This window comes from Dermacentor variabilis, chromosome 1 (assembly GCF_050947875.1).
Source record: "Dermacentor variabilis isolate Ectoservices chromosome 1, ASM5094787v1, whole genome shotgun sequence".
NCBI classification, from domain to species: domain Eukaryota; kingdom Metazoa; phylum Arthropoda; class Arachnida; order Ixodida; family Ixodidae; genus Dermacentor; species Dermacentor variabilis.
The window spans coordinates 50879055-50906899 of NC_134568.1; the positions used below are offsets into that span (position 1 = coordinate 50879055).

Consider the following 27845-nt stretch of genomic DNA (forward strand, 5'->3'; position numbering starts at 1 on the left):
GCATAATTTGTGCTTTTTTGTTAATTAGTTGAACATTTATTTCGATTTCTTGTGCTAATAATGGCCGCCTCTTCGAATAATCCATCTCAGCATGAATCTCAGGGGCAATAATTATTCTATATGACACAAGCGATTTGACTCGCAACACCCGCGCGGGCCTCTCGACCCCATCGCTATCTCTCACCGCGGCCCATGCAGGTGCTGGGAGTTTCATGACAGGGCAGCTGACTACAAAGCCCTGATGAGCGAGCACTGGCGGCAAGCATGCGATAGGAAAAGGCGTTATTGCGGTCGCTCTTTGCGCCAGTTCCCGCCGCCGCTGGCAAAAGATGGCTTCCACTTACGAGTGCTGCGGGACAGTGCCACCCTGCCGCAAACAAAAAAATAAAAGCGGTAGATGTGTGCCACCTAATTCGGGACGTATGGTCACTTTAGGTAAAAATGAGCTGTTTTGTGAGACATATACTGTTGCTTATGTTTAAACCGGCTGCACGGAGACTGTGCAAGGCAGACTCTTCTTTCAAAAATCGCGCCACTCGTCACGCACTCTCATAGAGCTAGTTAATTTTTGTTTCATCAAATTCGTTAACATAACGTGTTTAAGTTAGCATATTAAAGTTGCATTATTTTATTCTTCAAAACTATGGGACATGATGTTTATGCAGTAGCTCTTTTGTACACTAACGTGTAAAGCATTTTGCGCCACCTGCAGTCATCGAGCATGTTTTCTGCGTTTGGCGGTTCTGAAAAGCCTACAGTTGTCGGGTGTGCTTGTAAACACTCGGAAGATGGCAATTAGTCTTTTGAATCTTTTGTACGGATTTGCTAACTGTATTTGATATAATCTGCCCCCTCGCGCTGTCCGTCTTTTTTAACGCCGCAGAAATGAAGGCATCAGTTTCGGAAATATTGAAGTAAGTGGACATTATTTAGGTTGCCGTTGTATTCGAACGCAGCGAGGCTCACCATTGAGACGCGATAGCTGTACGACAATCGCGCGCATATTTTGTGATCATATATTTTGGAAAGTGGTGGACTTGAAGAATTTATTTACGATATGTGATCCACGTACACCTCTAGTTCAACGATTCAGCCGCGCATTTGATTCCCCGCCGTCTGTCGTGCCATTCCTAGCCTGATCGAACGTTGTGTTCGGGCAGCGAGCGCTGAAACCAGCTCTACCGAGTGACCGCGGTTTTGCTTAACTCGAGATACTTTCACTGTCTTCGTGTTATTTTCCTGTGGTTGTCAACGCTCCAATAAGTAGCAGTGTCCGCGAAAATTGCTTGTTGTGTGGCTGCGGGTACGAAGAGCACGCTGTGCAGTCTTCGTAGCCGTACTGCCTTGCGTTTGTGATCGCATGTGTTTTCTCAGTGTCCGATCGCAGCCCTCGGATTGTCGCAAGGTGATTATATCATTTTCCTTTTCCAGGGAAGTTGAAAGCGTCAAGTCAGCACTAGCCGGTAAGTCTTATCTTCCCAGCAGTCTCTCTTGAAACTGCGCAGCTGGTGCTCGTGCTGTGTTTCTGTAAGAACGCGCGAGCGTGCAATTTTCACTGTGCTCATGACCAGCGGGCGCGCTTTACTTTTGAAGTCGCTCACTGCATTTATAAAATTTGCGATGCCCGTTAATAAACGCCGATTGTCGCTTGATAGCTCAGCGTAGGGAGTTTGTGAGTGACAAGAGACGGTGTTGTGAGATTTTCATTCGCTTAAGAACCTAAACTTGAGCGGCGCTAGTTATAATCAGTGCATGCTGCCGAGTCCATTGGTTTCACTGGTGCACGCACCGCAGAAGTGCTCTACCACTAGCAAACATTTCGCACGCCAGTCATTTTTCTTCAGTACTTTATATTTTTTAGGAAAGTAAAGTGCACTTTGGGGGGGAGGGGGAGGGGGGGACTGTTGTCGTTGCAGTAATCATACGAGACTTAGCGTTCATTGACTATTAAAACACGTGTTGGGCCAGAATGTCAGCAATGGCTAAAGTTTGGAGGTGTCATGCTGCATTGACAAGATGTAAATATTTGATAGGCCGACATAAATCATAGAGAAAGGCATCCAGAAGTCCCGGCAAATTGCACTTGTAGTAAACTAAAAGCTGACCAATGGTTTCCTACAGGCTGCACTCCTCGCATTTAGATACGCATATTTAAAAACTTGTTGGAACCCATGAGTGCTGCAGAACACTTAGCATCATCCTGAAGACTGCTACGTAGGTGAAACATTGTCATTAATCTAAGGTACTCTTTGAATATGCAAACACTTTCTTAGCTTGTGTGCCTAATATTGCACAAAATATTCTGAATAGAAGTATTTAAAAGTCTGAGTTGTCAAGAACTGTCAAGTAGGAAGTGCCCAGATGTATCAGCAGAAGTGATATTTGAAGCACTTAGCATAATAGCCAACCCTGTTGTGCTCTTACTTTTTGGAAAAATTTATTGAGTTGGAAGTCAAAAATGACAGTGCACACTTATTGATGTGCTCATGGTTTTTCGAAGTTAATCCAGGGACAGAAAGAAAATGCTTTATTAACCCACCATGCCTGGCATTCAGTGGGTAGGCTTCACTAGTCCTCTTCCAACAAACTTTTACATACAGGATTGCTCCTGCAGCTTTTATTACCTCAAGATATAGAATGTGATGTAAATACCTCTTTGGTTAATGTCACTTACTTGAACAGCCCATAAATATCAATGCGCTCTTCTAAAATTCCAATCTAAAATACTGTTGGATCCAACAGAAAGAGCACTTGAGCCAGCTTCAGTGCATTACAGATTTAAGCTTTGCAGCATTGTGTTATATGCCACCCAGGCTATGATTTATGATTTGAAATAACTTGTTATAATTTTCAGCCAGAATGTTTAGTTCCAGAGAGGCGTTATGGTGTGCACATGTTGAAAGCAGCTGCTCTATCCACTTGCCTCATGTGCATAGCTAAGGAAGTGCTACGAGGTCCGACAACAAGTGTTGCTCAATTTGTGTAAGCCACCTCCATTATCCAGGAACTGGAAGGCTGCAGCAATCTTGATGGCTATATAAGCAGCCACCATTTCTGGACAGCATGCTCATTTCGTATCATAGACTACAGCTCTAACATGGCTTTTTTGCAACTGAAGCAAGCTGTATGTGAAGGAGGAAAGACCACTTACATGAACTTTGAACAAGCTTTTTTTTTATTTCCCCACATGAAACTTTGTATTCAATTTAAGCAGATTTTAGCTGGGTGAACTTCGGGCAGTGCTGTAATTTCATTTGTGTGAACCTTTTTTTTTTACCACTGCTGCTCGTTACCTGTGTCATTATGCCTTTTGTTTTTCTCTCATCTCTTTTTCCACATTTCCGCATCCTCATTTCTTTAAGCGTACACCATAACAATTACAGAGAACTGTACGCTTTGAGAACCCTTTGTGGTCAGTTGGCTTTCAACTCAAATGGCTACTAAACCCACTTTCCAGTTTCAGTTCAAATGAACTGGTTGTTTATCTTGTAGCTGCAGCTGTTGACAGAAAGCAGTTTCATGCAGCAAAAGGGGGTCATGTAGAACTATAGATAATTTCTCTGTGGACTGCTCTGCCCGAGGAAGAGTACGAGTACTGTGATACGGCCGTTCTTTCTACGACGCTTTATATAATCCCTGCATAAGTCTAGCTTAAGATAAAGCTACTGTTTTCAAGATGCTAAACTTGCTTCTGAGCAATACCAAATAAATGTCTACTTGTTATTTCATTCTCATTCACTTCGCTTTCTGATAGCAGGCTCCTTCCTGCATGCATGAATTGAACTTTCATTTGAACCCACACGTTATTATGATCCCTTAAGATCGTTTAAGTGAAGTCTTGCTGTACACATTTATTACAAAACAAATATGCTAAAAAGACACTGAAGTGAATTTCTATTCTTTATCTACTCTGTAGACCACATCTTATCGGTCACTACATTACCATTCCATCGCTTTCCAGAGTTTTAATTTAGATATTTATACACTAGAAATGCCAACCCTGAAACTCTGTCATAAAATTCTCTGGTCGAACTAGAGACTTGCCTTAGGTTTCAGGCAGCGTAATACAATGTGAACGAGGACAGTGAAAAAGACATACACCTTATGCGCTCTTTCAGCTGTCAACACTAATGGCGCAATGTAAACAGTAATAATTGCTTGTTTTATTGTCCATTAATGCAACTGTGCCTTTACACTGCTAACATTTAGAAACTATCACTTGGTGATTCTGCATCTTTTACTGTCATTGTTTATCTTGTACAATGTGGCTTTGAATGCAGTGCCAGCTAATGCCATCTGCCTCACTCACCTGAATTTGTACTAAAGCAAGCTTACCAGATTATAGGCAGCAAATGGAACACACATTACAAGAAACAAAGAGTAGAGAAGCAAGGAACATTGTCCGACAGCTAAACACGTAACAAGTCACAAAACTGTTCCTTTTTCCTCCAAGCTCAGCTTGAAGTGCCCTCGTGATGAGTTCAGCTTCACATGCATTTGAAGAGGGGTGGGGAGGTCCAGCTGCTACATTTTACCATATTTATGCACTTTATTCTCACTAAATGCCAGTATTCTATATGTAGCTACATGGCAGCCTTAAAAAAAATATCTCTTAATATCCAAGATTTCTGTGAGTTAGATATGGCCATCATTTTGCAGGGACAGTAACTGTGAAGCACAACCTTGCACACCATCTTGTAGTGATGGCTCTCTGACACAAGTTTTTTTAGCTCATGCCAGTAGTAGTAATGCAGGTTGAGAGAGGATCACATGACAAAGCTCTCATTCTATAATGTCAGCACAGCTGCCATGCTGCTCAAGATTGTAGAGGGAACCGAAACCACAGCTGTGTGTTTTGGGCTAGTTTGCCAAACACCTTTCATTGTGTGTGGCCTTGCAAAGTGCAAAACTGTCTTGAAGAGCTTAGTTGAAGGCGTAGCATGGCACAATCAAATTGAGCTGCTGCGAGAAGGTGGCTGTGCTGCATGTAGACGGAGGTGCCAGGGCACCAAGAGGTGTTGCTTTAAGAGCATAGCAGCGATATAATGCTGCAGCTATTGCATCTAGTTCAGCATCACGTGGTGTGTGTGGAGGCTCCCTCATTCTCATTGCGCTGATGTGTCACTCGTTGTATTCTAGATGGCAGTACATGTTCTGCTACACATGGTATTGGAGAGGTTCACATCTCAATAGTACTGTATAAAACTAGGTGCTTGGATTGTATACATCAGTCTGCTTCTAGTGGCCTCTTAGTGAATCTTAAAAGTGGAAGTAAAGTACAATTAAACGGAAATGTTAAAACATTTCATCACATGCACTGTGTGGCAAATGCTTCACAATAACATACGAAGTCCGTCCTGAAAGTTCACAAACTTTTAAAGATTTTAATAGAACTTGTACCACTCTCTAGCAGTACGTTTATTGTACCAGCTGACTCGAGCAGCTCTGAAAATTGCACTTGTTTTGCTGTTCACATTTGTGTGAACTTATGTCAATTGTTTTTGTTGATTTTCCCTGTACATCAAAATGAGCGAATCAGGGGAGCAGCAGGTCTGCATGAAATTCTGCGTGAAATATCGAAAGTCTTTTACGGGGACATTTGATGTGCTGTAAACAGCGTTTGGAACTTCAGCTTCAGAAAAGACTGCAATGCACCACTGGTGTAAACGGTTTATAGAACGCCATACTTCTGTTAAAGAAGATGACCATTCAGGAAGACACATTCACTTTCTCCACAGCGTAATCTGTTTTTGAACTGATTCATTCGAACTGTCGCCTGACAGTTCAGGAAGTAGCTCGAGAGGTCGGCATCCCAAAAAGTATGCCATGAGATTCTCACCAACATATTAGGTATGCACCGCCTCACAGCAACATTTGTGCTGTGGCTTTTGTCAGATGAACAAAAGCAGACACGACTGAAAGTGAGCAAAGAGCTTCTGGAACGGGCTAGCTTAGATGAAAAATTATTGAAAAATATGATTGTGGGTAGGAAAATTTTCACTGCGAACCCAAGAAGGCACGACAAGTTTTGTGCTATGTGCTAGTGTTGCTCACGTTTCTCTTTATTATTATTATTATTATTATTATTATTATTATTATTATTATTATTATTATTATTATTATTCCAAACATATCATTCACCATGAATTTCTTCCACAAGAGAAGACGGTCAATAAGAAATACTATCTGGAAATTTGGAACATCTTCGTGAAGCAGTTGGGAAGGAAAGACCGCATATTTTGGAGGAACAGTGCTGGATGCTCCATCATGATGATGCACTTGCCCACACATCGCTGATCATTATAGTTTTTGGCCTAGAACTCGACGCCACTTGTTCCCTAACCTCCGTATTCACCTGACCTAGACCCCAGCAGATTTTTCTTTTCCCTAAACGGAAATCGGCTCTGAAAAAGGCATTTTGAATCTATTGACACCATCAAGAAAAATTCACTAGCCAAGCTGCGGAGCATCCCAAAAGAAGCATTCTAAGAAGTGTGCCTTTCATGGCAGAAAAGCTGAATTCAGTGCATCGACTCGGAAAGGAACTACTTCGAAGGCGACAAGCCTAAATGGTTGGTAGGTAAATGAAAGCAATTAATTTTTCCAAAGTTCGCAAACTTTCCAGACAAACTCTGTGTTCCCACAATGCATGGCAGCTGTTACATTTTTTTCCCTGTGCTTCTAAAGGACAACCACTGCAAGATAGACATATCCTGCCATATAGTTGGTGTTAGACCTACTCTTATACATTGCAGGAATAAATGTAATCGATTACAATTACTTAACTTAAAAAGGGCAATTGATTACAGTGACTAATTACTGCCCCAAAAATTAATTGAGCAAATACAAGAAAGTAATTGATTACTTTTACATTACTTTCCTCCCAATTTTTTTTAACATTGCACAAATAGAGTAAATAGAATTAGATCAGCTGATCTTGCTCTTTCAGTGTGTCTTCTGCATCCCTTCACACATTATCTTCACTAACAATTGCTTTTCAAATTTTTTTTCTTTCATCTTCCCTTGTTTCCTTGTAAAGAGGACATCAGCAGCAACAGTGAAAACTGGCCCAATGTGTTTGCTGAAGGAAAGGGTGTTTTTTTAATCTATGATCACCTTGCTACATACAAACACTGGACTGGGAAATTAGCAAACAAAGGTTGAAAACTATCCATTCACAATGGAAAAAGTCTAAATTTGCTGAACATGACCGTTCTGATGTGGTGCACCCATGCCCTCATTATACGTCAACAATACAGGCCACGTAACCTGCCATTAAGATGAAACAAATATTGAGTGCCGGGTTTGCCTGTTTGTATGTACACATCCACGATGTTACTGTGTGGCGTGACTTTGAGCATTCTACTGTAGTTATCATCAAATTCAAGTCAACTAATTACATGTAATTGGTTGTTGATAAAAGTAACTGAATTACAGTGAAAACGCAGGGAAGGCGGGAGATGGAAATTCAACACTATGAGCAAAATGAGAACAAGGTCAAAGTGGGAGCCAACGTTTCAATGAGTGGACTTGTCTTTTTCAAGGCGAGGTAAAAGTGGGAGCCAATGTTTCGACAAGTGGACTTATCTTGAAAAAGACAAGTCCACTTGTCGAATTACAGTGAGTGGTATGAAGTATGTAATTGCATGTCATTTGTTACATACATGTTTGGTGTGAAGTAACTCGTAATTATTTTAAACACCATGAATTCGGCAACTGTGGCAGGGACGGCGCCAGAATTTTCTTAGGGGGGGAAGGGGGGGGCGATGCGGAGGCAGGCATAATTTTAAAGTGGCAGGTGCAATGATATATTGATTGTGGTGAGACTTGAGCATTGTGAAACATTGCAGATTGACAGGTGATAGTTGTTTCAGCCTCGTCAGTCAGCAGATAAAAAACCATTTGAGACTTTATTTTGTTTTTATCTGTTTTTATGGCAACCGTACAACACCAAGAAGCACAGCGGCTTGCAGATATAGGGGCGTCAGGAAAAATTTAGGGGATGTGGCCGCCACCCACTGGCGCCATCCCTGGACTGTGGTGCACTTTCTCGAATCACAATAAATGGAAATGTGTGCTTAGCAGCACATGTAATTTCTAGGATATAATGGGTTACCTAAAATCTGTTTTTCTGATAGTATACTCTTTCCCATTTCATGCGCAGAAGACAATCCTCGGAATGCAAGGGCCTTCCAGCTTCGCACACGGCTTTGCCTACTGTTGGAAGAGTTGCTCCTGACAGACTTGGAGTTTGCCCTGGACAAAAAAGTAGAGCAGGAGCTGTGGAACAGTGCTTTTAGGAATCCTATTGCAGCATTCCAGGTCAAATCGACTGACAAGAAGGTATGAAAAACATACTGTTAAAGCTTGGTTAAAGATACCGTGGACAATTTCTTGTGAATGTAAATACAATAGCATATTTTTTTGTCCACATTGAGTCGCTGGTTGCTTGTAAAATCTCTTGCTGTTGTCCATTGAAGCTTCATGTGCTGATTGGCACAGCCAACAAGGACGCCACAGTAACCATGCTGCTAATCTCTTGCAGGATGTAAAGAGTAAACGATAGCACCAGTGCTATATGAGCATTTAGAGCTCTCTGGCCACCTTCAGCACCCATTGTTAGCTCCTGATTATATACAGGCGGTTTTAGTGCCAGCATTATGTTTACAGCACAAAGGCTCATAGGCTAGGCAGACTCGGCACAAGTTCTAGACAACAGCCAAAGACGTAGCTACATACAGTTAAAAGCTTTGCAGAAGCCTTCAGAACTGGGCAAGGCCTTTATGCGACATTTCAAAGCCCATGTCATGTTCTGCTCAGAACAGCCGCACTTGCAAGTGTGCATTACATGATAGTGAACTGCCACAAATAAAATTTGATACTACCATAGATGAGTGCTTACAAATAGTGTGTTACTTATTTTATTTTGTGGATACACGATTGCCTACAAATCTCCATAGGTATACTGCACAAAATGGAGGCAAAATTTGTGCCCTAAATTGGTCAGTTTCAGTAGGCCCTTTGCCCTTTTCATAATTTGTGAGTGTGCTTTTCTGCACTGCACATTTGCCCAACTAATAGCTTCACCGGTCATCATTCAAATGAAAACGAAGTGCTAGCTATTCATGCAGGGGCTTGTTTCTTGAGCATGGTTTCATCATGAGAGCCATGTCTACATTTTCCATGTCATAATACAAGCAAACTGCGCTTGTACACACTGTCTGCAAAAATGACTGCGCTGCGATTGTGTCGCCGCAAAGCTAGCACTGCAATTATGAAAAGAGTCTGTTGCACACATTTTGGTCGCAGTGACTGACAGCCTGAACCTGTGAGGACGGGCACATTCATAAATGCTTGAAAGCTTTGCGATTTTCTTGGAACTATGTATGTCTTAGTCACCATGCTGACATAGATACAGAGAGTACCCAGCTTGTTACAGTGACCAGTTTTGAGGAAAATCTGCAGTGGAAAGTTTGTCACCTGTGTGTAAATTGTGTTGTGATGCAGAAGAGTTGGCTGCTTGCGCTGGTTGGTGAAACATTCTTCAGACAAGGAAAAATCCTTCTTAGTGCAAAAATCGTAGGAAGGAAGGAAGACGGCAACAGGACAGAGCACACTATAAACCATGTTTATTGCTCAGATGGCGGAAACATAAGTACAATCGGAGGGAGGCGGGAAGGGAGGGAAGGAGGGGGTGAAATAACTGTGTACGCACATGTACACGAACCTGCATTATACCAACAGATACTGGTATCCATTATCTAGTAAGTTAATAGAAGGCGCACTCACACATTTCTTTTCACCTGCACCACGAATAAGGGCCTCATGAATTTCATGTGCCCTTTTGTCACATTATTTGGCCAAAACTTGGTTATTGTAAAAACTAGGGTTACACCTATTTGGAACAGTGGCTGCCTACAGACCTGCGAAGTAGACAGGCGTGCCCAGTCATATTTCATGCAGAGCACTGTGATGCCCGGCAGAATGTGGTAAAGTTTTTAAAAAGTTTTTCTTCTGTTTGCTGGTAATATGCTCCTCGCTCTCAAAAAAGCCTGTTCCCTTTTAGTTCCACGCATTTGAAGGCTGTTAAGCGAGGGGTAGCAAAAGCATGCATGAAGGCATTGCTGTCACGGTCTTGCCATCACCAGGTTAAAACCAGCTTTCAAAGCCAGGTTGAAAGACTAAAAGTTGCAGGCTTCCTTAACAACCTGCTCTCAGGCATAGTGGGACCACTTCATGCTGATTTGAAGAAGGAAGAAAAAAGTGCAAGACAAACAGTCCACAAGGATTAACCCAAGGCGAAGATTTCTGTGATACCATATGTTCACAAGGTGGCACATTGCCTAAAAAAAATTGTCAAGAATGTGGGTGTCATGCTTGTATTTACGAAATGGAATAAGCTAGAGTCTCTTTGTAAGCACATAAACTCGAGATTGCACTTCCAGGCGGGGCTGTAAGAAGAAACATTAAAAAAAGTGTGTGAAATGCACCATGGGAGTTGTCTACCGCATTTATTTATTGTGGGGCCACTGCTACATTGGCCAGATAGGGTGATGTATTTATGACTGCCTAAAAAGAGCACGCCAATCTGATGTGCCATCTGTAGGTGGCCACCTAGCAAGTCACTGTTCGAAGTGCAAGTGCAACCCTAGTTAGGCAATTGCCAAGTTGTGGCCAAATGCAGTGACAAAGGGCACATGAAATTCTTATTCGCGATGCAGGTGAAAAGAAATGTGTGAGTGCACCTTCGGTTAACTTACTAGATAATGAATGTCAGTGTCTCTTGAGATGATGAGGGTTCCTGTATATGTGCCTACACAGTTACGTCACCTCCTCCTTTTTCCCCTTTTCCTCGTCTCCTCCAATTGTACTAGTACTCCCACCATCTGAGCAATAAACTTGGCTGTTAGTGTTTGCTCTGTTCTGTCGCCGTCTTCCTTCCTACCTACCTATGATTTGCACACTAAAAAGGATTTTTCCCTGTCTAAAGAGTGTTGCGATTTTCACAGGATAGGACAGAGAGATCAGCTGTGTGAAGAAGGCCTCATTGAGAAAGATAGTATATTTTCTAACATGTATTCATAACTTCAAGAACTTGCACTCTTGTCAGTTTTAATTGGCACTAGCTAAAATTTCACGTCGCCTCTTTCTTCATCTCTCAAAAATTTAAATCTTCTTTCTTCTTCTTTTCTTTTTTTTCAAAAGATGACTGAAGATTGGTTATGACTGCGGGCATATAAGCATACTGTAAGGCTCTGTGGTGCATCAAAAACGTGTGCCGCTATGTGTGTTATACTTTAAGGAAAAAGAAAACAGTATCAATAAGAGGTAGGGGCACAACTTTGTAAGCAAGAAAAGCGCAGGATAAACAAACAAGTGCCAGCACAGTGGCCTAATGGCTATGGCGTTCTGTTGCTAGGCACACTGTTGCAGCTTCCACTCGCACGTGCAGTTGTGACATTCTAGGGGGGGCAGAACACAAGGACACCCATGTGCTTAGATTTAGGAGCATGTTAACAAGCCCCTGGTAGTCAAGTTAATCTGAAACCCTCCATTGCGACATGTCTCCCAGCCCCAGCTTTGCTTTGGGATTTTAAGCCCCATGAATCCACTAATCAATGAGCAATTGAGGCTAGCCCAAAATGTGGTTACAAGCACTTGATGTTTCGCAATAACAGCCTTTTCAACAAGACATTCTCGGTCCACTAGCTGACACATGTTTTGATTGACCATGTGTGCCAGCTCTTATGCAATTGATTTGATATTGACCTTTTTCATTTAAAAGTACGAAAATGGAACATCGTACTTTTGTACTGCCTGCATTGCTCGTTTTGTAACGCACCTGTTGGAGTTTATGTGTAGGAATTCGTTCAACATTATTTGCCTGCATAACTTGTTCTGCAGGAAAGGGCGAACGGCGAGTCCCACACAATGCTGTCTACATTGTTGGAGACAGCCAGTGGCTTCTATCTTCAGGTACTAATTACTTGCCTTGCATTTTCCAAAATGTGTTTTTATTTCTCTGGCACTTAGTTGCATGAAGTACTCAGTGATAAATCAATATTGTGACTTGCAGTTGCCAAATGGTGTGTGTATGGTTCTAGAACTGGCATACAGTATTGATTACAATTGCTGGCAAGGAAGACCATCACTTAATATTCAACAACAAATTATAGTTACAAAATAATTAATAAAAACAGGCAAATCACAGGAAATGCAAAATCAAATAAAAATGCATGGAAAGGGCAAGGCCTCTGTGAAACATCAGTTCCACTGCACGGAGAAAGTTGAAAGTGTGACTAAAGAATTGCCATCAAAAGTTGAATGGGGATTCTTATTGCAAACAATGTGTAAAAAAGATGCTATGCTGTGATCAGTGCTTGAACAAACTACAAAGAGCATTTTCAGTTATGAGCTTTAATGTAATGGGAAAAAACTGAGACTTCTTTACTTTTTCTCTGATAAAGAGACAAGTATGTGTGGTGTTTACAAGAAACCGTCAACATCCGATTTTTCAAACTCCCTCGGGGGCCGCAAAAATGTCCGAAAAATTGGGTAGTCTGAAAAAATGAATGCATGCATTTTACTGCCCCCAAGTGCTCAAATCACCACAGGCACGTTCGAAATAGCTCTGAAGGCTTGCCGGTACACTTTAGGCTGTGACAGGAGACAGTGGGCGCACGCTTGTATAATTAAGGAATAAATACTGTGTTTCATGACAATTGCCCCTTCCCACTCTAGATATGCTTCACTTCAATACTTCACGTATGCTTCACCGCGTGACACTGCTGTGTTCAGGCGAAGCTGACTTTCGGGGACTGGCATTATGCAACGTGTCAGGCTTTCCAAGCTTCGAAGCCATTGGCGAGGATTACAAAGGCAGAGTCAGTGCCATTGCTGACAGCAGCGAATTATTTAAAGTGAGAAAAAGGCGCAGTTTCGCCCAAAAGGCGAAGCATTGATTGCGATAGTAAATTAGTAGACAAGTATACGAAGTAAGGATAGTAGTTTTATCGGCCCGATGAGCTTAGAAATATTTGTTACTAACCGAGTTAACAAGCATGGTGCCAGCATGCACAAGCAAATATGAGCACATTACACTCGATAAGCGCAGACACTCGTCAAACCGCTGGTGTGAGCAAGAGCGGCAGCAGCAGCGAGTGAAGTGACCTTCGTGCCATCTATCGCTTCAATGCAAGAGCAGCTAGAACACAGCGCGCACAAAGGTATGAGCCGTCTGCAGATCCCTTTCAAGATATGGCAGGGCGCATGTGCCCGTGTGCTGCCATGCAAATTATGCACTTGTTGGCGTAGTTGATACTGCCCCCCTCCCTCCTGCGCTGCTTCCCTGCTTTCCTCCATATATGTAGTTGCTGCCAGAGCACAATGCCACTCCCCTCCTATCCCCCCACGGCCTCTGGCAGGACGGAAGACGGCACGTTTGCTCTCCGCTTTCTCCTTCAGGCGTGCCAGATTGAGCCGCAATCGTCGACTTCTTTCGCGTGCTTTCACTCGCACATACATAACACTACGCCCGGCAACAGTGTTATCACCCTTGGACTTTATAGGGATCATCATGGCGACGCCGACACCAACAGCAAAAAAAGTGCCTGGAATGTCCATATAATTGCTACCGTAATAAAACATGGCTTCGAACATCAAGAAGCTTGGTAGCGGACGTCAGAGCAGGTAGGCTTAGCGCTGCCGCGGTGGCGGCTGTCAGCGGTTTGGCGTGCGAAAGTGCAGGTTCGAGGCGGCGAGATAATCAAAACGGCGAGGCAGCAATAGTTTCGATAACACCGTTTTAGACATGCAGTCATGGCAAGAAGTCCAGAAAATCTGACGCTGAAAGGTTTTTACGTCCAAAATTTTGGACATTCTTATACGTTGACTCTATGGGGTACGCAGTGGTGGCATCTGAATTATTGGGTGTCCTGAAAATCCATTGTTGTCTAGCAAGCCTTTATTTTGTGGATAATGCTAATTTTACTCTTTTTGTTTCAGCTATTTCAAAAGCTGTGCTCTGTATATGAAATTAGCTTCAAATGCCGCTTGAAAGACTTGGATTTTGGCATCCTGCAGTGTAAGTGACTTTTTAATACTGGTGCCTTGAATTCTAACCAATAAATTTTTCATATGTACAGAATTTTTACCTTGTCTTCTTTATGCTTTGTTCGTGACAGGGGTGAAGCATGATGACCTGAATGTTGAGAAACCAAAGAAGTCCTCTGTCCTCTACATTTGTCAGCATTGCTTGGTTCACCTTGGAGACATAGGTAAGCATCAGTGTTGCCATTTTTCTTTTTGTGTAGTTCTCTAAACTGAGGCAAGGAAGTCACTAAATTTTCACTTAATCTTGCTCCAGCTTTGTTAAATTTGTCCCTAAAACTGTCGAGTGATCTTTATAGAATATGTCTTCTTGGAACACTACTATGTACGCTAATGTGGCTTAACACATATACGAAAATGTTTCACGTTCGTATAGTGTGTGCAAGTGAAGGCTAAGCAGTGAATTCATTAGCAAGGTACAGAGGACTTCATATAATCTATTAATGCTCTTAGAAAGCTATGCATGATGACAGATGAAATCTTGTTTGGTTTTATACTTTAGGATCGAAAATTTTACACACCTCTAAAAGTCACCTGATTCTCCGATCATAAATGCACACTTGGTCCACGTTATGCCTGGAAAGATTGTAGTTTTTGTCACTCCTGAAAACGCAAATAAATCAAGGAACACGAACCTGCTCATGGTAATGCAGCAATGAAAAATGTGTGACTATTATACAGGTCAAATACCATACCATATCCCCTTGATCCACTTGAAGGCTCTGTGTGGTGTTCATTTGTCTGAAAGCCGTGAGAAACCGAGGTGGTGCATTGATTCACGTGTCAAGCCCAGTCGTTATATTACTGTACATATGACATGCGAACTGTACGCCTTTCTACAGTTGATATGTCTTATTATCCATTCATTCTTTTTATTACCTTCAAGGTACATGTTAGTACGTTATAGAGGGGAGGGCACATAACTAAGAATGCATACAAGTAGAATATACAATAAAATGGCAAAAATACACAGTACAGTGAAACGTCGTTAAACCGTAGTTGGCTGGAGCTCGGAAAAATATGTACTAAACGGTAGTGCTGCTTATCCGAAATAGCATGAGATCGCCCACTTACCTGTCAAAAACGGAACTCGCAGAGAGTGCAAGGAAAGGGAAAAAAAAACATGCAGTATTTATTCACTTCGCACGACAAAAGTGTTATTTTTGTTTGATGCCATGGCTACCTATTAGCGACGACAGTGGCCTCAAATTTACTGAAGCTGCGAGCCAGCATTTCAGCCAGCCTCCTCAGCAAACACGCGCATGGAAGATTCCTCATTTGCGTTGCATATTCTCTGTGCATGGGCGTGGTAGCGTTGCAGAAGTCGGTAGGGTAGCGTTGCAGATTGCATTCATGAGGCTGACGTAACACGCAGCTTCTGCCACTCTCGGGCCTGAATCGCCCGTGCTGTTGCTTCCCGTGTCGTCTTCATTACTGTCACTAGGTGACGCTTCGGCAACAGAGAAGCAACGATGGCGAAAAGTCAAACCTCGTAGTCGACATCTCTTCGCGGTTGCAGCTGCGCCACCGACCAACTTCACATTCCAAATGCCACACAGCGTAGATAACAGTAGATCCCTGTCGCGTGCCAGCGCCAACTTCTTCATGTCACGTTCGATAGCACGAACGATGTCTAATTTTTCTTCTATGCTGAGCACCCGGCGTCATTTCGTCCGAGCTTCGGCAATAACACGAGTCCTTGCTTGCACGACGCCACAACGCTTTCTGGCACAACGCCATAATGCACTCTGGCATGGCGCCAAAATGATGTTGATGTTGATGTGGCTTCACGCACAAACGCACATGGCGCTTGGAGGCCATTGTTCTGATCTCTAAGGCTTGTTGTTCTGCCGGGCTGCCCGTTGGAGACAATGCACCGCTGTGTTTGCGCGACGAAAAGTGGGAAACACTATGTATTAACCAATATGTATGCAATAAGCTGGTACGGTTTATGTGGATACAAGACACATTATGTTCAATGGCCACTGAGTTGGGGATTTGACTTTGCTACTTTTAAAACGAAATTGCTGTTTAACGAGGTCTTACTGTACATGTAAAACACACAAAACATTGTGAAAAAATAAACAGGCAGAATTGCAATGTTATATAATGTTATTCAACACATTTTTAGAGAGAAAGAGGTCTCGAATTTCAATTATTGATGTTGGTAGATAATTCCATTCATTGCATGTTCATCGAAAAAAATGACTGAACACATGATGCTGTTATATCAAGGTATGTAGATATTAGGCTAGTGGTCTCTACAAGCTCAGAGAGTTCACCCTCTTTGTTCTAAACCTCACCATAAAATTCTATTGCAATGTCTTGATATATTAATTTGCTGCTGTGCTTGTGAACATTTACCTGTCGAACTTAGTGAAACTGCAATATTTGCAGCATTAAGGCGCTTTCTAATGCTTTTTCTTTTTTAAGAATGAAAAAACAAAAGCAATATGTGCATTTTGTGAGCACAATTCGAAGCCTGTTTGCCTCAGTGCAATTTCCCACAGCATGTGGTATCCATGAATACAAACCACCATTACTCCATCATGGTCATGTAGTCCACGTGCCGTAGAACCAATTGTGGCTGGATTTTTGTGTAACTTTTGAATAATAAAGCGTGTTCTAGAAAATTATATATTGAGCAACTTTTTTAATATTGAAGTCTCTAAATTGTTGCAAATTGTTCCCATTCACATCACTAAAGAAGGTAGCTAAATCTAGCAACAAAATTGCTAAAATGGCAACACTAGTAAGCGATATGGCAAAACATTTAGGTGTGTTTGTCACTTCTGTAGCATTCAGCAGTGCTTTATGTGATTAAGAATCCCATCATTCATAATGATGAGATTCCAGTCCATCACTCAGACAGTCCTTGTAGAGGGGGCTGTCGGCCCCTGTCAAGCTGCCGTTTGTTGATGCATCTTTTACCTGCAGCCTCCTCCATCTTTCTTGATGGGAAATAAACATTATTATTATTATTATTATTATTATTATTATTATTATTATTATTATTATTCGAATAATGTCTCTCTACAGCCTCCTGGCCTTGTAGAAAAAAATATCATGCCTCTGTTTTACAGTTGCTTGTTAGCATGATTTCCCATTGACCACCTTTTGTGATACCATTACGTATGTGTCATAGGGAAAAGTATTCAGTGGTGTGAAATTTCTGCTTCCAATAGTGTCAATGCGCTCTGCCACAGAGTGATGCCAAAATAATACTGCTGGGAAGTGACCAAATCAGTATGTGTTAAAATTAGTGTTGTGAGATTGATAGATCGGATGCCGCTCCTAATGTATTGTTTGTCTGCTTCATGCCTACTAATGCTGGTGGCAGGGATGCCTATTGTGCTGGTAGAGTCAAAATGGCATGAGTGGCGAGTGTCTCGATCTGGCCAGGTTCATGAACGAGGCGAGGGCTCCAGGCACCCTCCGTCAGAGAGACACTCTGCAGCGTGGTGGTGGTGAACGATGACTGACTGCGAGCAGCTGTGCTCATTGATGTTTGCTGTGCTCGTCGGTGTTTGTTTGGTGTGGTGACCAATGTTTCCCACTGAGGCTGGCAGGCCAACGAAGATTATGTTGAAGGGGCGCCACATGCTCGTCACGCCTATCTTGCTGTATTCTGATGAGCTGTAAAATGTGAAACTACGTGTTGCTGAAATTGGCCGGTTTAGAGAAGGTTTGTTCTGTGCTCGAAAAATTCCAGGAAGTTGTGAGGAAATAAGCTTTTAAATGTGCTCAATTGTTTTGCCTTTGTCTTTTGTTGTAATTTTTTTTACAAGGTCACTGTAGTACCATTACCTTGTAGGTTTCGGTACTGCACTGAAGAAAATCCCTACACCAAAGTACTACACAGAACTGCACTAAAGAAAGTCCCTTGCTTACTGTATTCCTTGGCAATGCAAACTACTGATTGCTTAAGGAAAGTCCTTTATATGCTTTCTTAAGCAAGCTTGCTGTATGCCCTTGGCAATGTAAACTTGCTCTGTAAGCTTACAACCACTGCAAGCCATCATAAAATTTATTTTCTTTTCGGTCACTGCATGCCTTAGTAAGCTGACATGACAACTACTCTGCTCACATATCATTCTCTCTTCAGGAGGCATTGCAGCACTGCTTGATCAATCAACCACATCACTGGCCAATTTTTTGTGAGATTTTAGGATGAGTTGTATGCAAAACTGTGGCCTGAAAATCTGGGAGAGGTTCAATTTGTGAAATTGGTGCAGTAATTCAATGTATGTTCCTATGTCCTAAGCTAAGCAGTAAATGGCCACTTCTTGTGCTTCATCTAGCGTTTGGTGCAATGAAAGTGTGCATTCTTTATCTTTTGCAGCACGCTATCGGGGTCAATCACTGCAGGCTGAAAACTTCTACCGCCATGCTGTTGACATGGGACCACGAAATGGTGTGCATCCTACTTCGTGCATTCCTTAGTTTAGTTGGTATACAGAGAGTGCACATGCTTGACCTATGCTTTTCTCTAGGTATTTCAGAATTTATATTGATATCTTGACAACTTTAAAAAAAGAAGAGCTTGGACGCTTCTAAACATTGTTTTGTTTTTCAACCCACATTTCATTCTGTGCTAATGATATATGATTGCGTGTAGCGGGAAGTTTACTGCTTAGCATTTAATTTTTTCTATTAAAACAGCAGCAGCTGATTTAGTAGAGCAGCAGTGGTACAGTTAAGCCCACATACAACTTAAGACAACCTTTTGCTTGAAACGACCGAGAGCTGTGCGACCATCAAAATATACATTATTTCAGTGGCATAAAATTCCACGTATAATGAATGTTTTTAAGCCCTGCTGATCGGTTACAGCGAACGGACAGCGTAAACCCACTGCCACGATGCGAAATAATGATGACCTCCGACCCCTTTGCGCACACTGTCTGTTTTCCCCAGCCTCCTCAGAGGCAAACTATCCATTTCGTACCCCTTTCCCCTCTCCCCGTCATCACGCGCTGCCCACGAGTGTCTGCATGTGGCTTCCAAGATCGCCCTCCCGCCCATCCTCGCAACTCCGCTCCCCCTCTCCTCACTCTTTCTTGTAAATCCACCACTGTCTCGGCGCCTGCGCTACGGCGCTGGCTGAAGTTCAGAAGTGTTGTTTTCTGGCTGTTACCACGAAGCAGGCCTCTCCACGCTAGTCTCCATGCTTCCTCCCTTCCGTGCTTTATTCTAGTCGGGCCCGAGTTGTAATTCAGGATGGTGGACAGGAATGCCGTGCCTGTAACGGTCATGAAACAAAAAGTGCTGAACATGGCAATGAAGCAAGCAATTATTGAAGGAAATGTCTCAAGGTGCTAAAAACTGTGAGTTGGTGAAGAAGTACAACATGTCTAAATCAACAATCTCGGCGATTCTAAAGAGCAAGGAAAAGATTGCCGGCTCTTAGGCCGATCCGAAGAACAGAAAGCGCCTGTGGAAGGCCACCTATGCGGATGTAGAGGACGCGCGTCTTTTAAGTGGTTCGTCGACGCACGGGCTCGCAACATGCCGATAAGTAGACCAATGATGCTGGGCAAAGCCAAAAACATCGCGTTTCTGCTAGATTTTCCCGACTTCTGCCCAGGCAATGGCTGGCTACATGGATTCAAAGTGCGGCATGAGATTGTTTTTAAATCGATTGTCGGCGAGGCAGCTTCAGTAAGTGAGCAAGATGTTGCCACTTGGCTTGTAAGAAATCAAGCCATTACTGCAAGCTAATGGAGCAGGACGTGTAAACACAGACGAACCTGCGTTATTTTATCAGATGCTGCCGGACAAGACGCACACCATGAAAGGTGACTCATGTGCTGGCGGCAAGAACAGTAAAGTGTGCGTTACAGTACTCCTGTGCACTAATATGGATGGCAGTGACTGGCGCGTGACCTTTATAATCGTAAAATCAAGCTGTGTTGCTTTCGAAACTGTGTACCTGTGTGCTACAGGCATAATACTAAGGTGCGGATGACGCGCAATTTATTTGCAGAGGGGCAGGGTGAGTTTGACCGCTACATGTGGAGTCAAGGAAGGTGCGTGCTGCTCGTGCTCGACAACTGCTCAGCATACAATGTGTGAACTTCGCTTTCCTGCCGCCCAATATCTGTTCGAAAGGGCAGCCGCTTGACTTGCACATAATACGTGCACTTAAGGCACCATGTAGGCGCCGCATTGTGGAGCGCTTGCTCATCGCTGTTGACTGCCCGATCGCCAAATTGCCGCTTCAAGTTTCACTCTATTCAGCTGTTGAAATGGTGAAGGCGGCCTTGGCGGATGTGAGAATTTTTAAATACTTGGGGAACTGTTTCCGCAAGGCCAGCTTCATTGACGCAGTGCCTGATGCCGAGCCTGATGTTTCCGAAGATCATTGGTCTGGCGGCGATTTGTGGCAGCGCGTCGTCGACTTCGACATGGGGGGCTATGACACTGGTTGGGATGACTTTATTTCTGCTGATCAAGACGCTGATATGACGGAACCATGCACGGACGGCATCGCTTGCGAAGTGCGGGCAGAGAGTGATGCAGAGAAATCAGATGACAATGAAACTTCGGAGCCAGCGCCCATAAGTGTGCCCGTAGCAATGGGCTACATAGAGAGTCTCAGGCAACTTGTCTATGCCACGGGCGTCGGCGAAGAGCATGCTTCTGCTTTAAATAAACTGGAGATCGCCCTCATCGGATCTGCACTGCAGAAACAGATGAGCATCACGAACTTCTTAGCAAAGAAATAAATTTTGTGTTTTCACTAGCCACTTTTTTTTTTCTTTTTAAGCTGTCGTCCACTTACTGCGAACTTCGGGGCATAACGAACAGATGCTGCCTAATGCTCAGGTTCCTTGTAAGCGGGCTCGGCTGTAGTAGATTAATATAACAGCGGCATCTGATTTTACCCATTTTAGTGTCTGCCAGTAATTAACCCTTATAGACAGGGGTTGCCTACCGGCAACAAACCAGAACAAAACCTTTTTTTCTTGCTAAGTTTCAGTATTGGGTACAAAATTTCTGGCTAAATGTCTTTGGCCAATACTGTATCACAGGTAGAAAGCATCATTTGTCGGTTAAGAGCAGGAACAAAGCACAAGGAAGAGGTTTGACACGCGACTTGCTTTTTTTGGGAAGCACTATCAGAGGGGACAGATCTCCGGGTCCTATGGTATCACACATGTAATATAAAGCAAAGGCAATGTACACCAACGGTTCACATATGACAAGAACTGTCTGTACAAGTTCCAAATGAAGCCAGAAGTGACTCAGGGTGAAGCCTGCTTCCAGTTTTCTGCCTGGTGTTGCCCCGCTATTGCTTAAAAAGGTTCTGCAATCTTTTTTTAATTGATTGTGGTTATTCTGGTATTCTGTGCATCTAGATGAAAAATAAACATTTTTCTGCACATATGCCTGGTCTTTAAAGGGTTTAATAAAGATGTTTAGTGTAGTAGTGTAAAATGCTTGCATTAGCATTTGCAAGTGACACAACACTAATACAGTCGAACCCTCTTATAACAATATTAAAGTGCCACGAAAATTCCATTGCTATTACTGATAATTGTTATAACCGGGCTGCATGAAAAAATCAAAATAGGAGGATGGCAGAGCTGTTGTGAGAAAACTATAATGGCGGAGAGGCCAGTGCCCCTCCCCACCACCTTCCTCTATCCAGCTGCTGATTGTGTTCACTCGTTTAACTGCTTCCTGGGCGCTATGATCACGTGTAACAAGCCGCAGCTGTCAGCGTCAAAGAATTGCACTGCTATAACAACTGCAAAGAGGGGTCACGGGTGGCAAGCAATATGCGAGCACTGCCTAGGCATCGCCTTGGTGGCCCCAAAGGGGGCCTTTTAAAAAATTGCAAAAAGGCTGCCGCGGCAGCCTGTCAGCTTGAGAAATCCAAAAGAAACACCGAGGAGGGATAGCCACAAGCATCTCACATCCTTCTAAGTATGTGACATACGTCACATACTTCTCACTGGCTTGAACGAGAAAACCCTATATCCGTCAGCCTTGCATGCTTTACGCGAAGCTTGCCTACATCCAAGGCATCCAGGTGCTCCACATAGTGCAGCAGAAGGTTGCTCGCTAAAACGAAGCCCTGGACGGATGTGAATCCATCTGCAGGACCTCCTGTGAGGACAATGTTGAGGCAGCCTACCCTACCGTGTCATTGCTGCCATCGTCACCGTCGCTATCTGATGCAAACACATTCGCTACGATCGCCTCATCGGTTAGAAGCACTCAGTTTCAAAATCTATAGCCATGTGCTTTCTTTTCACCGGCAACGTCGTGCATTGCTGATGATCAGCGGGCGAATCGGCCATCTTCTGTTTCGGTGGGAAATCAAACGAGGCTGAGAAACAGCGTGGCCAGGAACGATTTCGACGCAACCAACAAAGACGAACGTGAGTGATTAAGCTGTTTGCAGAAATGCGCTGAATGAGGAACCAGCAAGCAACATGCAAGCAATCTACAAGCAGTGCAGTTGGCGCCGTCCATTCCTGTTTCGGAGGGTGGGGCGGCGTAGAGCTATGGGCGCAGCCCATCTGTGTTTGGAGGGGTGGAAGGGTGATGGGAGAGAGGCGTGCGGAGATGGCTGGAAAGTGGGCGCGCGGCAGCTGTTGGACACTGCCCCATCGTGCAGAGGCTCGGCTTACTCATTTTGTTTTCTTTGTTTTCAAGTATTTTGCATTTCACTACCTTTCGGCTCAGACACCCATCAGCCAGACTTGATCGTTCTAACCGATATTGTGGCATCGGGGCATTGTAGTAAGCAAGTTATTTCACCATGGAAAACATACAAAAGTTGACGGTGCATCGGCTTCTCATTGTTATAACAGATATATTGGTAAAACCGGTATCGTTATAAGTTGGTTCGACTGTACTAATGTACTCTGCAGAGCACAGTGCAAACTAGTCTTTTAGATTAGCAGAACTAAGCAGAATACTAATGCAAACAGTTGTTATGCCACCTAGATGTAAAAGTTTGCAAAGCAGTATTAGCCAAATTTCTAACACAACTAAAGGGAAGTGCGCAACAGATGACGATTCTACTTAAGGGCACTTCACATGTTTGTGCATAATATTGCCAATCTCGCTGTTTCTCACCATTAAAAGGCGCTGACACAGCATGCGTTCGACATTCCTATGATGTTGCTAAAAATTTGGCTCATTATAAGTGAGCCAAATGCACACTAAACGTCAACCAAATCCAATGCTGTATCCGTATTATCCGCACAGCACTGACCACAATGACAGTAACTGCACTTTGCTCTTATGCCATTGGTGATGATGATCGTAAAATTTATGTTGTGGCGCCATCTTTAGTACAAGTTAACATTTGTAACCTACGACCTCTGAGACCTGGCAGCACGTGTGGCTTGCCATGCATGCCACCAAATCTCGGAGGCCACGTCCAGCTAAGACAGTGTAAAGTGCCCAAGATGAAAATGAATCTCGGAAACAGCTCCCAGTTGTCATTATGCTTGGAGCATTATGACACAAATCTAAAGCAAATAAAGGCCACCTTACGGAACAAATGCACCAATAAATGCAGGATGACGACCTGATAGATCCAAAGCACATGCAGTGTACTAAGACTCTATTGTCACTCCCAAATGTAGCTTTTTGGCTTACTTCATGCTGTTTAAGTTGCCTAGGTTGCTTTTCCTTTTTCTACCCAAGTAACCCTTTATGATTATAAACCATGGCCGGATATGTAATGATTAATTTGTAATTCAATTTCTTTTTGACTAATCAGTGGTCTGAGCTGTGCTCTGCCTACAGTATTGCCAGGATTGTATGGTTGTGAGGGGTGGATAATGAGAAAGAAGCAAAGTGAGCCCTTACATTATACCAGTCCATTACTATTCTCTTGAATTTTACAAGGTCTTATTCTGTGATAGTGCTCGAACAGTGCAGTGTGATGTGTTACTTATCAGGTCTTATTTGGTCAGAATGAAACTTGAACAAGTTATGTGAGCCAGCGCACACACTGTTGTGTTCTCACCTCTGGCTATGTGAGCAACTGATGTGCTTTCGCACTTTGCTCCATTCAGCACCTGCATTCAGCACTCTTTTTTTTATGAAGCTACACTGTGCATGTACGTTTCACTTTGTCCTCGCATGTTTCATGCCAGGCTGGCTGTGTATGCACTGGTGTGCTTTGCTTTTTCTTTTTCTTTGGCTAATGGGCCCTGCCTTGTCTCTCCAGGGCACCCTTACAACCAGCTTGCCCTTCTGGAAGCAGCTAGTGGGGAGAAACTCTCTGCAGTGTTTTTTCACGTGCGCAGTCTGGCACTGCTGCACCCGTTCCCAGCAGCTGCTACCAACCTTTCCAAGCTTTACTCGAAGATGGTGTCCGACAGGTGAGTGAGCGCTTTTAAACCAAAGCTTTCTTTGTGTCGCGTGGGTTCTGACCCTGTGGTTGTGCTGGGTTACTGCGAAGGTTACTTTTCTGCATTAGTGGGGTTACTGTGGAGATCACCTTTAAAGCAAACCTTTCTTTTTGGTGTATCATGGGGTTAGATGCTGCGGTCAGTAGTGGTTGTTGGACTAGGTACGGAGAGGAGTGTGGCGGTCAGTGAGAATTGGGAGATGGGGCAGTTGCTGAGGGCAAGGAAGAGGGGGAGAAGGAAAGTAACACACAAAATAGTTGGCACTAGCGATAATGTCATCATGCCGGCAGTGCTGTTGTGGAGACACCACAAGCACACTGGGGGTGGAATGATGCACTGGTGCCCAGTTCACTGCGGTATCAAAGTAGATGCAAAATATTCACTTACATGGATTTTCACTGTGCATGGGAACTGCATAATCTTTTATGTTAAAAAATAAGGAAGTGGGGGGGGGGGGAGGGCTTTGTCCGTGTGTCTGCAGCCATAGGCTACGTTTTAGACTGCTTGTTACGGCATACATAAACAAAGCCGTGACTTGGGCTGGTTGACTTTTGGACACCTGTCATAGACAAGAGCAACAGTGCCAGGCTAGGGAAAGCAGGACGTGCACACACAGGTGCAGTGTGGGGTCGATACTTATGGACATATGCCTTTCCATTGTTATTTGGCATTGTTTTACCTGTCTCCCTAATGATCCACACACATCAGCTTTGCTTCTGTTGGTCTGTTTGTTCTTTTTGACATGCATTGGGGGTCTTTAGGATGACTTCAGTAACACATCAGCTGGAGAAACAGCTGGCTGTTCTGTTGCAACATCTGCAAGTTGATAGTGCTGGCTTAGAAATTAGCTGTTCTGTAGTAAAATCTGCAAGTTTATAGTACTTGCTTAGGCATAGCTCTGTTCTGCATGAGTATGTCCTGACTAAACCTTGTACTTTATTTTACAGTGCTGCATCCATTGGGAAGACGAAAATGACACCGTATGAGTACACTACAGCATTTCTTCAGTTTCATGCACACATCTATCTTCACACAGGTAATACATGTGCGATTGTATCTTGCTTGTTCGTGTATATATGCAAATCTCTGAGCTGTTACAATGGTGTGCAGGATGCACCTTGTTTTTATCAATGTCTGTTGAGAAACCTTGATTCACATCCAATGGCACAATTGTTCACCATCTTAGACGAGTTTGAAAGAGCACTGTACTACATGTTCAGAACTGATCAAACTAACGGTAGATGAGTATGGCGTTAAAGGGCCCCTCACCAGGTCTGGCCATTTCAAGCTGACAAGCGCAGAGCTTACAATACGCGCCAACGATCGTGCTTGCAAAGAATTGCATTGCTACACGCCGCGGAAAGGACTGAAATTTCAATTCGAACGCTGTTTCCCTCTTTGGTGACGAGATGGACGGTGACGTAGTCGGGCTCCTACGTCTACATAATCGTGTATGCAGTGTGACGTCGCTCACGGTGACACGTGACTTCGAGAATTATTCAAGACAACATCTGTTATCTGTGCGATCTGTTGCTTGAATTGACGAATTGAAGTTTAGAGAAATAATAAAACACAAACAAAATGTCTGCATGTTTTTTTTGTTTTACTTCGCACCAAAGCAAGAGAGATGTACTTCCGCTTCGTCTGCTTGTTCCCAGGGTCATGCGGTCACGTGCACAGATACCAAAACTATGAGAGTGATTTGTTGGGCTAGTTGGTACATGGTTATACTAGGAGAATGCCAGCAAACTTGAGAGTAGAAAAAAATCGAGAGGCAGACATAGACAAAGAGACAGGAAGGCGGCTAGTAGTGTCCGGTATGTCACGAATGGCTGTTTGACCAAATGAGACTTGCAATGAGGTTCTATCTTTGACAGGAAACTACTGCGTCCATATGGACCAGTGCACAGTATGGCATGGTGCAGTGTGGTGTGGTGGGCTGTGCTGTTGCAAACGTGCACTACACTCGTTTTAAGATTGTGGCTAGTATCATCTCCAACCAATCTGCTTTGCCAGTAGCCATTTCATACTTATATCCGCGCTCGATTACAGGAGAGCCAAGATATTTTTATTCTATGGTGGAACCACAATGTAGATGAAGATGCCAGCGACCTGAACGGCAGGTCTGGTGGTTCCGATGCGGAGTGAAGTTATGGTTTGCAAATGGTATACATGTATTTTTACTGCGAAGATAAGTTATCTTATGCATGTTCCAAGTCATTACTATCTTACTTTTCAGTTTTTGCTGTTTCGAAAATGTCTCTGTGAAATTTACCCTGGATAATGAATGCACCCCCAACTTTGCTTCGTTATATTTGGAAAAAAAGTGGATTCATTACGCTGGTATAAATGGTAGTTTTCGACTAGGGGCCCCTATACTTTCGGCCGTAAAAAGCATCACACAAGAGCAACGAGTTATCAATAATAACAAGTCTGAGTACCAATATACTGTGTTTATAATAAATTATCCTGTTAAGCTCTGAATTCAATATCGGCCGACCTAGCAACGAGACGGGCCTCTCTCTAGCAATTAGATGCATTTGTGTTAGGCCCAGCAGCCTTCAAGCTCGGCTACCAATCTTAAAGATAACAATGATTTCTCACTTAGACTTTGTTTTTTTACATGAAATGAGCGAAAGCCTGCGACATCATTCATTGCTCTAGATGGCTTTAAGTTGCACTGGGGTTGAATGTAGTACAAAGCGAGAGCTGTCGCTTTTATGGACACAGGTTGTCTACCAACCGGGAAAACCGGGAATTCTCAGGGAATTTGAATAGTCTGGAAAAACTCAGGGAAAACTCGGGGAATTTGTGCTTCTATCAGGGAAAATTAGCTGTAACTTTATTGAAAGGGAACGAAAGTCGTGTTAATGCTGGCTCTAGTAACAGAGGAATCGCAACGAATCGTCATTGATGCTGGGTCATCGGCAAGAGGTATTGCTAGAGTAGCTAACGACCGATTTTCCGGACGCCCGATTTTTCGGACATGCCGGATAATTCGCACGGCTTTGCTGCGCCACCACGTACTCCATGTAGTCAACGTATATTGCCCTGACTGCAGGTCTGAAATGGCATTAATCAAAGCCACCACTGCCGCCATTTTGATTACCTCGCCGCCTCGAACCAGCACTTTCGCACGCAGATCCGCTGGTAGCTGTAGCCACCACGGCGGCAACGTTAGGCCTAGCTGCTTCTACGTTCGCTATTAAGCTTCTTGCCATGCGGTACCGTGTTTTTCATTGAAATAATTCGCCGCTGTCAGCGATGACACCGACTCCGCCTTTGTAATCCTCGCGACTGGATTCGAAGCTCGCAGAGCACAGCACGCTGCGTAAGGTCAGTCTCCGAAGGTTA

The 27845-nt window shown here is 43.5% G+C and overlaps 1 protein-coding gene across 4 annotated transcripts in view; it reads left to right on the top strand.

Moving 5' to 3' along the window:
• Positions 1–725: 725 nt before the first annotated feature.
• LOC142577811 (nonsense-mediated mRNA decay factor SMG7-like) overlaps positions 726–27845 on the top strand; it is a 118832-nt gene continuing 91712 nt past the window's right edge. For all 4 annotated transcript variants that reach the window (XM_075687258.1, XM_075687276.1, XM_075687266.1 and 1 more), the window contains exons 1-9: positions 726–914; positions 1432–1463; positions 8165–8343; positions 11905–11976; positions 14005–14083; positions 14184–14276; positions 18452–18523; positions 24308–24461; positions 25439–25527. In XM_075687258.1, the coding sequence (XP_075543373.1) occupies positions 886–914; positions 1432–1463; positions 8165–8343; positions 11905–11976; positions 14005–14083; positions 14184–14276; positions 18452–18523; positions 24308–24461; positions 25439–25527 (799 nt within the window). In that variant the 5' untranslated portion in view covers positions 726–885. The remainder of the gene's footprint in view (positions 915–1431; positions 1464–8164; positions 8344–11904; positions 11977–14004; positions 14084–14183; positions 14277–18451; positions 18524–24307; positions 24462–25438; positions 25528–27845) is intronic.